This window comes from Mytilus galloprovincialis, chromosome 5 (genome assembly GCF_965363235.1).
Source record: "Mytilus galloprovincialis chromosome 5, xbMytGall1.hap1.1, whole genome shotgun sequence".
Lineage (NCBI taxonomy): Eukaryota > Metazoa > Mollusca > Bivalvia > Mytilida > Mytilidae > Mytilus > Mytilus galloprovincialis.
In genome coordinates this window covers 80,466,994-80,478,290 of record NC_134842.1, presented here as the reverse complement: position 1 = coordinate 80,478,290, position 11,297 = coordinate 80,466,994, and the positions used below count along the sequence as shown (strand labels likewise).

The following is an 11,297-nucleotide window of genomic DNA, read 5'->3' as shown; positions in this document are numbered from 1 at the left end:
TTGTATTTTCAATATTATTAACCAATTTACGTCCATCAATTATTATATTTTTTTAAAAACTTTCACAAAATTAAAGATTAGACGGGAAGTTCAGAAATTAAATTTATTTTACAAAATTATGAAAGAGGACGCCCCAGATTACTTATTAGATTTAATACCCCTTACAGTGACAGAAACAAACAATTACAATCTACGAAGCAGTCAAAATATATACCAAACCTCTAGCAGACTGTCTCTTTATCAGGAATCATTTATTCCATCTAGTATCAAACTGTGGAATTCGCTCGATTTAAGTGTTAGAAATGAACTTTCTTTAAATATGTTAAAGTTGAAAATTAAACAGAAATGTTATAAAAACAAATCACCCCCTACATATTTCAATATTAGCGATAGATATTTAAATGTTTTACACGCAAGATTAAGAAACAAATGCAGTGCCCTTAACATGGATCTGTTTCACGCAAATATTAAACCTAACGCAATGTGTCAATGTGGTTATTTATACGAAAATGCTCAACATTATTTCCTCTCGTGTAAAAATTACACAGTTCAAAGGAATAACTTATTTAACTTACTTAGAAAAGAAAATATACCTACTGACTTTAAAAATTTATGTACGGCAATGCTATGTTTAATATGAACATAAACACGCTAAGTTTTACAAAAGTGCAGAATTATATTAAAGAGACCAATCGCTTTTTACAGTTTATAGACATTATGGTTAAATATATATATCAATAATAATGTAAATACTTTTTGTTGACTTCGAATGAAATTGTTCGTTTTTTCCAAAGACATGGATCATCCATTTGATTTTATTATAAAATCCTATCTGTTGACAACAACAATTTAATTTAATTGTTTAAAATACAATAATAACTTACCTTTTGAGTGAATATTTATTCCAAGATTAAAACAGCCTATTAGGTAAGTCTATCATAAAAATTTACGGTCAACTCGACTTTTAGGAATCGATGAGCCATGTCGTTTAAATTCTTGTTAATTTCATGTCTTCAAATTAATATTGTTTATGATGTTATTATCATGTATTTTATTTTTGTTCGGTTATTTATTATTTGTATGTAATGGAGAGACGTTCTAAGTTGCAAAACTTTTTTCTAATCCTATTATCGATGTTTTTGGACAATAAAATATGTTTAAACTAAAAACTTTAATTTTAATTTACAATTTTCATTTTCAAGTAGATTTTCAGTCAGGGTACATAGAACTTCAAAGCACTTTCAATTGAATCGGTATTTATTTGTACTTGAAAATCAACTCCTTATTACTTGACAGATCTTTTTATTAGCATGACACATTAAATCATCGAATAAACAATAGTATACTATTAAGCGTTTAAAGAATAAATCTATGTGTTTGTGTTGTGTATTATACATGTATTGTGTGGAACTGAGTGGATGTTGAATATGTTAATCGACAGAAATGATGTTAATTAAGGATATATGTCAAATAAAACCTAGTTTGAAGACCAGTTTGGTTTTTGATACAGGACTTTTGTTAGTCAAATTTGTAACTTCGTTTTTATGTTTATTCATAAAATATTATAATGGATGGCAGTATTAAACGCATTTTTATAGTATTAACATATTCTGAATGTATTAAAGTCACGAACTGTCATTCTGGTTGTAATAAATTACACCAACTATACATAATATTGTTTTGTTTATAAATTTATACATTTTCAAATATAAAGTAAAACTTGCCAAAATAAAGTTCTACTTAATGATGTAGAATATGATATTTCTGGATAAAGGAATTAGGGTCAGTTTCTTGTGATGGAACTGAAATAGTTAATAGTGTTGGTATTTTTCAAGTTCATTCATATCTTTACAAAGGCACTGACTCGAACAATTCAAAACCTTTTACACAGCAACCAATCAGGAATATTACTAACTCATTCAAAATATGTCTATTACTGGTCTATTCAAATAACATAAAAAATCACTGCACAGATGTACAAATATTTTCAGGCAAACATGATGTATTATTGGTTAAAAAATCATTTGGTTACAAAACGTTTGCATTAAATCATTTAAGAGCACAACACCAAAACAATTTTACGAATTTGAGAGCAAATTATCTCCAACCTTCAGATTTCTTGAGGGAGTTGCAACTACAGTAAATTTACTAAATGATAATATTCACATAAGCGTATACAGAACATTGTTCCAAATTCATTTGATAATTGCAGTTAAATATCTAATAAAGGAATGTGTCCATGTCTCAAATATGCCCCGACGTGTGAAAATTTGGCAGTGTTCATGGCCCGTGAAAAGCTGATTATAAATGACATTGATAAAGAATGGATTAAAACGAACATGCAACTCAAAATGCAGGAATGCGTTGTGTTCAAAAGCTAAAGAAAAATGAATGCGTTCCAACAAGTGAAAATGATAAAATTGAGAATAGAAATGGGGGAATGTGTCAAAGAGACAAAACCCCGACCATAGAACAGACAACAACAGAAAGTCACCATTAGGTCTGCAATGCAGCGAGAAACTCCCGCACCCGGAGGCGTCCTTCAGCTGGCCCCTAAACAAATATATATACTAGTTCAGTGATAATCATACTAAACTCCAAATTATACACAAGAAACTAAAATTAAAAATCATACAAGACTAACAAAAACCAGAGGCTGAGAGTCAATCTAAAAAAAGTTCCTACTGATTCCCTCTCCGAATAGCAAATGATTGTCCCGTAATACGTATTGTGTTCGAATTTTATAGCAAAGGATTTAGGCAAACTAAAGTTACAGAATGAGGTGGACTACTAACGTACAGACATACAAGGGTAAACCTGAATGTTCCTTTTCCCTAGCTGTTGTGTGAGGAAAAGGATAATAAAAAAAAACACGAACAGGTATTACTCTGAGGTATTACTATCACTAGTTTTCCGTCATCCTTAACATCTATTGTCGTAAAGATTCCAGGTAATTGGTCAAAATACAAATAACAGTGAAAACGTTTTATAAAAGTTCCATATCTCCTAAAGGAGTCCATTTTGTAGATCTTGTATTTTCTGCATTTTGAGGCAATAAATCCTTACAGGTTGCATTTCTGTAAATATGGACACTGCAATTTCCCATAGGAACTCCTTTTACGGCTAAAACTGTACCACATTTACTATGAAGATTTGAAAGAAATTATATCCTAGAAAGGAAAGTTCATATGCACTACTATTATTTTCAAAGGTCAAAATAGATGGCTGTGCGACATATTTTCAACTTGTATATGCCCCGAACTTCCAAGACTTTAAACTAACACAAAATATCTAAACTAACTCTACCTTGACTCCAGGATTACCACAGATTTCAATATGACCAATATGCATATGTATATTTCCTGGTAACAATCCCAAGTTATGCCTCTTTGTGATGAAACATAGAGATCATAACTGGAAACCAGTACATAAACAAAGTTAATTATCTATGACTAGTCCCCGCAGATAAAGCCCCAAACAACACCTGTTTGTGTGTAAATCAGATTACACAAACTGCTTGATAGACGAATTAGGTTTTGACAATTCACTTGGAGACTCAACATATATACCCTCACGACACTTACCAAAGAGTAAATCCTAAATAATCATAGGGAACTTCTATGTTCCTTTGAGATTTGACCGACCATGCAATGTCTGTATAGCCAGTCAAGGTCGTTAAAAACTTCCATTTGTTGTTGTTTGAGATTTCGACCAAAGATGATGAACTGGATCTTCCATCACTGTATTGGATACATAACACTACATAAGTGTCCTTTCAAACAACGGTATATTGCATGGTCTTCCAAGTGCTCCACAAACCTCTTTCCACATCAAGTTTATCAACCATCAAAGCCGGGCTTTAAAGTCATTTATGAAACTAACTATTCGATAGATGCCGTAAATCACGTGTAAATACTAAAAAAATCATATGATCTTTAAGACTACATTCACTATAAGGCTTTTTCATCGTACAATAGTATTAAAACAATTGACTTTACAAAAGTATTCTCCATTCCAAACCAAAAGACAAATTGAAAGAGTTGGTCTTGATTTATTTCGTAAAAAAACAAAACAAAACACCTATCCCATTAAGCTTGCAATAAAGGATACAACATATACATTTAAGTCTGCTTTATATCTAGACTTAAATTAGAAATTGTCAATAAGGGTCGGTTGAAAACAAAAATTTACAACAAAAGAAATGATTCCAGTATACCAATTGTGAACTTTCCATTTCTATGTAGCAGCTTTTTATCAGCGCCTCCACACATAGTATATATCTCCTAGTTGATACGATATTCAAGGATGTGTATTTCCCATCATGATTTCCTTGTCAGAGGGTTGCTGCTCACAATGAAGCTATTAAACCAAGAAGTGGTGAAGTTGAAATCACACCTTTGCAAGTTTTAAGGACGCCATCACAAGATGGTTGACAGTTATGGAATATCCGTCTCAAAAGATATAAATAATGTCAATGTACAATCCTGTCCCCTTTTCACGAATGTGGCCTACCGGGTTATACATATTATCGTGTTTGGACATGAGCAAAACAATTGGTGCCACATTTGGAACAGGATCTGCTTACCCTTCAAGAGTACTGGAGTTCTCCCCCAGTTTTGGTGGGGTTCGTGTTGCTCAGTCTTTAGGTTTTCTCTGTTGAGTACTATTGTTTGTTGGCATTTTTCTTTTTAGCCATAGCGTTGTCAGATTATATTTGACTTATGAGTTTGAATGTCCCTCTGTTATCCTTTGTTTCTCCTTGAGCATATTTGTAGATCTTGTATTGTTCATCTTCTTTATATTTATATATTTGCCTACCCTACCCTACCCATTATAGTTTTTGAGATACTAGGCAAAAAAGGGTGGTTTTTATCAGAAGTTGTCAACAAAGATATGTTTGAGGGTTTTTGATTTTTATTTTTGCCATTACCAGTATGTACTAGCTGTATAGATATATAGAAAGTAGGAACTATAAATAAACAAGACCAGGTGTACATATTACACCAAACCCAACTCTTACTTCTAGTGATATACACAATTTGGATCAAAACCGTAATAAGGCATTAATTGTTAACAAGTACAAATGCAACATCCTAATCAATTTGATGAGACAACTTCACACACTACCTTTAACCAAATGTTTAATATTGCCGAACAAATTAGCTAAGGACACAAATACAGTCGAACCTCGTTGAGTCGAACTCGGTTGTGTCGAAAACTCGGATGAGTCGAAGTAATTTCGCAGTCCCGGTAAAATTCCCTTTTGATCAATGCATAATTACCTCTGATGAGTCGAACTCGGTTGATTCGAATACTCGGTTAAGTCGAGTAAATTTTATAGTCCTGTCGAAGTAAAATTAATGTAAATTGACCCCGATGTCTCAAACTTCGAAAGTAAGAATTTTCGAAAGATGCAGACCTAATGATCATGAAGATAAAAATTTAAGTCGGATGTATTTCTTATGTCAACTAATCATTTTCAAAAGAGATTAAAGCAGAGTAAACATACTTGTTTGTATATAAAAGTTAAAATGACATGTTTATGTTGGCCGCTAATTAACACCTTTGTTGATCGTTCAAGCGGAATGTTAGTGTGTTGAGCATTTTTTACCTGAGATAAAAAAGAAACAAATTTAAATGACCAAAGCTGAGATTAAATGAATCGTTAGATTTAAAACTCATTAACTACAATAGATAAAAGGATTAGGACAATTATAATAAATTCATGATAATTTAATGTAAAGCAGACGACCTCATGAGAGAACTTACTTCGTGCCGCACGTGATTTCATAATTTATAGTGACTGACCATTGTAAATATTTGTGCAGACTATTGATTTTATTTGTGCATGATTTGTATCTGTACTTGTGTTTTTAATTATTACGAAGGACCAAAAATGGAGATTGAATGGAAAAGGCACACTGTTCATCGTATCTAGTTTACACAAATCTCATACCGTATTTCATGCATTCTAAATTTCTAACCTCGGATGAGTCGAATACTTTGGTCCGGTCCCTTCGACTTCGACACAACGTGGTTCGACTGTACCAGAAAACAAAGGCTCCCTTCTTCTAAGCAGACATAACAACAGCATTTCTCAACAGCAAAATATATTGCATTCCATCTACATAAGAAAATGTCTGTACCAAGTCAGGAATATGAGTTGTTATTAATTCGTTTGACTTGTTTGAGCTTTTGATTTTGTAATTTGATTATGGTATGGACTTTCCATTTTGACTTTTCCTTAATTTTGGTATTTTGGTGATTTTACTGTCAGTGTCAAAACAGTTGAAACACCAATCAAACACTTAAAATTGATAAATAATTAAGTCTTTACATAAATCAAAACCAATAAAAATCTAATCAACTCATACCTGAATTCAGTAATTCTAAAAAATTTCTACCACAATGAACAATAGGCCAGATCACAAACAGAAAGTGAAAATATTTGAGAAACTAAGCATTTATTTTGTGTTGTTATGCCATTTCATATATGTATGTTCATTTCACCTGTATTTAATATATCTAGTGTATTTCAATATTTGCCGACAATAATTAAATTAAAACAAAGTACAATAATCAGCTTTATGACAACATAATACCAAGATATTTAAAATAAAGATATTTAAGGATGTACTTAAGGTGAGGTAAGGTGAAAAATAAATTAAGAATTTAAAATTGATACTATAAGCTGGTAGAGCATCAATTAAGGATAAAGAAAAGCTAAAAATATTGATAGGTCATGGACCTCCTTTTCAAGGAAATAAAATGTTTGATAACTTTCTCAAATTGGCACATAATGTTTAGAAATGCATAGGCTCAAGAAATATCAATGAAAAACATTAAGATTTTTATGAGATGACGTCACAATTACGTCATAATATGTACTGTTTTCACAAAAATGATAAAAAAATACAGAATTTATGCAGTTTTCTGTCTTTAATTCTGTTGTGGAAACATCGTGCGCATCCAAGAAACAACAAAATAATTTAACAGAATCTTTATTATAACTATTGACAAAATCTTACTAAACATAAAGTTGTTTCTTGGGTGCGCACATACTTTTTCAATCTAAAATATACTTAAAAATTAGATGAAAAACAAAGCAAATCACGAAATTTTACAAAATATGCAAATTAAGTCATGATTTGTTGCCATGGTAACTTGTTCAATGTCCAAAACTGTTTTATTTTTCTGAATACCTTGTACCTTAGATATTGTTCAGTAATTTATAAATATGTATGATTTGCAGTAATTTTTGGGCCAACTAAGGACCTTATTGTCCCTACTCCTTTGTTGGAGTATAAAAGTGTTGACCAAATATTATTTTGAATTTGAATTTTAAAGTGGGGAAGCGCTCCATTTTTAAAAAGTTGTTCTCAGTCAATGCTTTTACTTATAATAACAAAAAGAAGCTTTCAATACTAATAATTACATTTTTTTTCTAAAGATCATGAACACACAAATGATTTTATTTACCTGTGCACTTTTATTGTGGAAGTTCGTGTCCTCAGGAATGTTGCATTTCATTTTGAAATAAAATTTAATTTCAGAATGATGCAAGATTGGTGTTAGCCAATCAAAATAATGTAATTATAATGAAACATACATCTAATGTAAATAATATTTCCATTGTTAAACAATAGAAAAAAACAAAGAGCTGAATAGCTCTGAGGGGAAAGACGGCCCTTGTTTCTATTTCATTTTTTTGGGGTGGGGGTTGGGGAGTTGGGGTTATCTTTTGATAGTCTTCATATAAAGAATGAAAAAAAGAACAGCTAGAACATGTGGAAGGTTGACACTATTGGAATCAATTGTTGTTTAATGTAATTTCGTTTCTTTAGTTTAGGATTCAATTTAGACCAATGGAAGAGATCTGCATCTTCTAAATCTAAACATTCAATTAAAGTTGATAGTTAATTATCTAAAATTCAACTAGTTGAATTCTGTCATTTAACAACAACTACAATTATTTTTGAAATCTTAATAGTGTACGACTGAACTGTAGGCTAGGGCCATTTTCCATTTTTTGTGACAGTACTCTTAAAATTTTTAATTTTTTTCTTGAGAAAGTTAGGACTGAAAAATCTATTCAGTTTTAAATTTCCATTGATAAAGTTCCCATTTATATCTCTCATCACAGGGATACAGGTACTAATAAAAATAACAATATGATTGATGTAAACTGTGTGAAGCTTGTTTCCAAATCCTACATTTTGAAATATTTGTAAAATTTCATGAATAAATAGGTTTAAACTACAAAATGCAACATTTGTAATTTTTTTGTAACTATTACAATGATTATGTTGGTACACAAAATTTAGTTTTAATGAAAGACTACTTATCATATACTAAATGTCACATTTTAAGTGTTTATTTTAGTGGATAATTAGCTCATAAATTGAGGTGCTCCTGAATTGGAGGAAGATTCTCAAAACAGAGTTTTACAGAAAAAAATGGAAAAGATCGTTTCTCTCCCCGATCTCATGTAGCCCCTCGGACTTCCTGTTTACTTTGAAAGTTGTTGACCTACAAATTAAAGTATTGCATGTTGATGTTTAAATCATCTACAGCAAACATCATTATGTTTAAATTCAACAAATACTATTTTTTAATAAGTGCACAATCTTTGAGAATGATTTAAATAACCAGTGAAGGATATCCCTGTTTTTGCGTAGTGTGGCATGCCAACAATGACGTCACTATAAAATATAATGTAGGTTGGATATATTTAGAATATCTCGTCATACTGATTTTTCCGGATTGTAAAAGAAACGTAAATAGTGTAAAGGAGAGCTCGATATACGATAATTTCGAGAGAAACAGAAGGGAAATGTGTAAAAAAGTGTTTAAAGTCAATTTATTCATTTGTGTCTCCCCATCTCATCATTCTTAGTAAGATTTGTTGGGGGTTTTCCACACTATAAAAACAAAATGAATGATGTGAGGGAATGTCACTCTGGTCAACCCCATTGGGGATTGACGGCTTGAAGCCGTCTTCCCCAAACATGAGATTAGCAATAGCAATTCAAGGTAATCTTGCAAAACAAATATGCTTAAAAATGTGAGTTATTATTTTTGTGATAGCTACCCAATCTATTTTTGCCATAATAAAAACATGGCAAGAATTTTTGAGTTGACAATTATAATACATATAAATATGATATACATGTTATATAAATATAAAATGTCAGTTCTTAAATTCATTAATCAAATTCATTCAATTCATTCAAATCATTCAAACATAAAATTCATGAAAATGTTATTTGATTTCTTTAACAGGACAAATCCATTATGATTTCTATTACAACAACTCTATTTTATTTACATAACTTTGATATTTGATATCTATATTTAACAATCACCATTCTATTGTAAATGGTGTTATACAAAATCATATTAATAAGTCATTTCATTCCATACAAAAATATACATTTCATATAGCAACAGTATTCATTGTGCAAACTGAAATAATGAAGATAATTCATATGTTCCTTCCTTTTGTTACAGCTTCATAAAATATTACAAATCTGAAGACTTACCACATTCATTCATATATCACCTTCAAAAGATCAAAGTTTCCTTTCACAAGAAAAAGTAGAATTTGCTTTTAAACATGTTAATACTGTTTATTAAGAAATAATTGCATATATTTGTTTTTTTAAGATTTTGAAGAATGGATAAAATGCAATTAATCATTGCAGTTACGGAAGAATCGGCACACAGATATATCTATCAAATATCCGAATGCACTTACTTATAACAGCAATTCTACCCAAATTCACATTATTTCCAGAATTTACCGTAACAAAATGGTATTCAAGGGAGTGATATTTTGACCATGTTTAATACCCTGATTATAGGAAATCTTATATTGTAATATTATATGAAACTAAAGCCAGAATCTACTTGTTTGAATTAACGTACATAAAATGTCTGATGTTATGAAGATGTAACTAATGCCCGTAAAAAGCCAAAGAACAATGTACAGCCAAGTAACAGTAAAACATACTGTAACGGTCCAACACCTAACCACACATTTAAAAACACAAACAATATAGCTAAATATAACATTGTTGAATAACTGGCTAAAAATCTTAATCTCAGTTTTGGTCTTCGTAGTTCATCTAAATTTTTGCCAGATATTGGAGAACTTGGTTTTTTATCTCTTGGTATGGCAGGTGCAAAATACACTTGAGCTAATCTGCCAATCAGATCTCTTCTTTCATACACTGTTTGGATCTCATTTGAAAACTGAAAAAAAAAGAATACTTCCATTTTCTTTTTTATCGAAATAATAAATTCTTATAACTTAATTGAAAGCTAATATTTAGAATGACCTTTGTTAAAATAAACAAAACTTTCAATTAAACCTACAAAATCATTATAATTTGTTTCTAAGTGGTAAATGTCGAGGCTGCCGAAGTTATTGCAAACTAATGGAATCTATCTGGAAATGCTCTAGTTACTGTTAGAAATTTGGTTGCCTATTATGAACTCATTCACAATTTGACTAGACAAGCACTTTTTAAAGTAGGTTCTTATCTAAGACTCTTTTTCTGTTTAGAGCTTGTCCTATAATTTCAGCATTTGTCTAATGTTGAAGACTATGAGGTGAACACCAGGTGTCTGTTTTATTTATTTTCAAGTATTTGTGAATACCTTCTCATTGAGAATTTTTCTAGCTTTTTTTTTCATTCAAAGTAATCATTTTTTCATCAACCTAGAAGCATGTCAATTTGAATGAACTGCTTCACCGAGCGCAATTGGATGCAACCGCAGATGTCCAAACCCTGAACAGTTGGGTAAAAAAATGGACACAATATTGGAGCTTGATACAGGTCTTAATTTGAATTGTTATTAAATATTTGACACATAATAGAATAAATGTAGTCAAAGAACTTGAAATTGGTTATATGATTTGAATTTTCATTCAATTTTAGATTTCTTGCTGTAGCGCACTACAATGTGCTTTGTGCAATACTTTGTAAATCTGTTTTCAGACTATATATAAAGAATTAGCAAAATGAATTGCTACATCCAATTTTCTTTGGAAAATTGACTATTTCTTAAATCTTGAGGGAAAAAAAATTTGTAAGGGTTCCACAGAACCCAGTGTCTCGCCTACTTTTGCTGTTAATCGCAGACTCAACAAAATGAGGAAAAACATCAATAAAAATTTCCCTCTCGATACTGTCTTTTGATTGAAAGAAGCTTCCAAGTTTGGTAAAAAATCCAGGATAGTTTATGAATCTAATAAATGTTGTGTAAACTTTAACTGCAGACTGTATGTAATG

The 11,297-nt window shown here is 30.8% G+C and overlaps 1 protein-coding gene across 3 annotated transcripts in view; it reads right to left on the bottom strand.

The window, feature by feature from the left end:
- Window positions 1-6,447: 6,447 nt before the first annotated feature.
- LOC143076476 (sphingomyelin phosphodiesterase 4-like) overlaps window positions 6,448-11,297 on the bottom strand; it is a 38,572-nt gene continuing 33,722 nt past the window's right edge. For all 3 annotated transcript variants that reach the window (XM_076252268.1, XM_076252267.1, XM_076252269.1), the window contains one exon: window positions 6,448-10,254. In XM_076252268.1, the coding sequence (XP_076108383.1) occupies window positions 9,943-10,254 (312 nt within the window). In that variant the 3' untranslated portion in view covers window positions 6,448-9,942. The remainder of the gene's footprint in view (window positions 10,255-11,297) is intronic.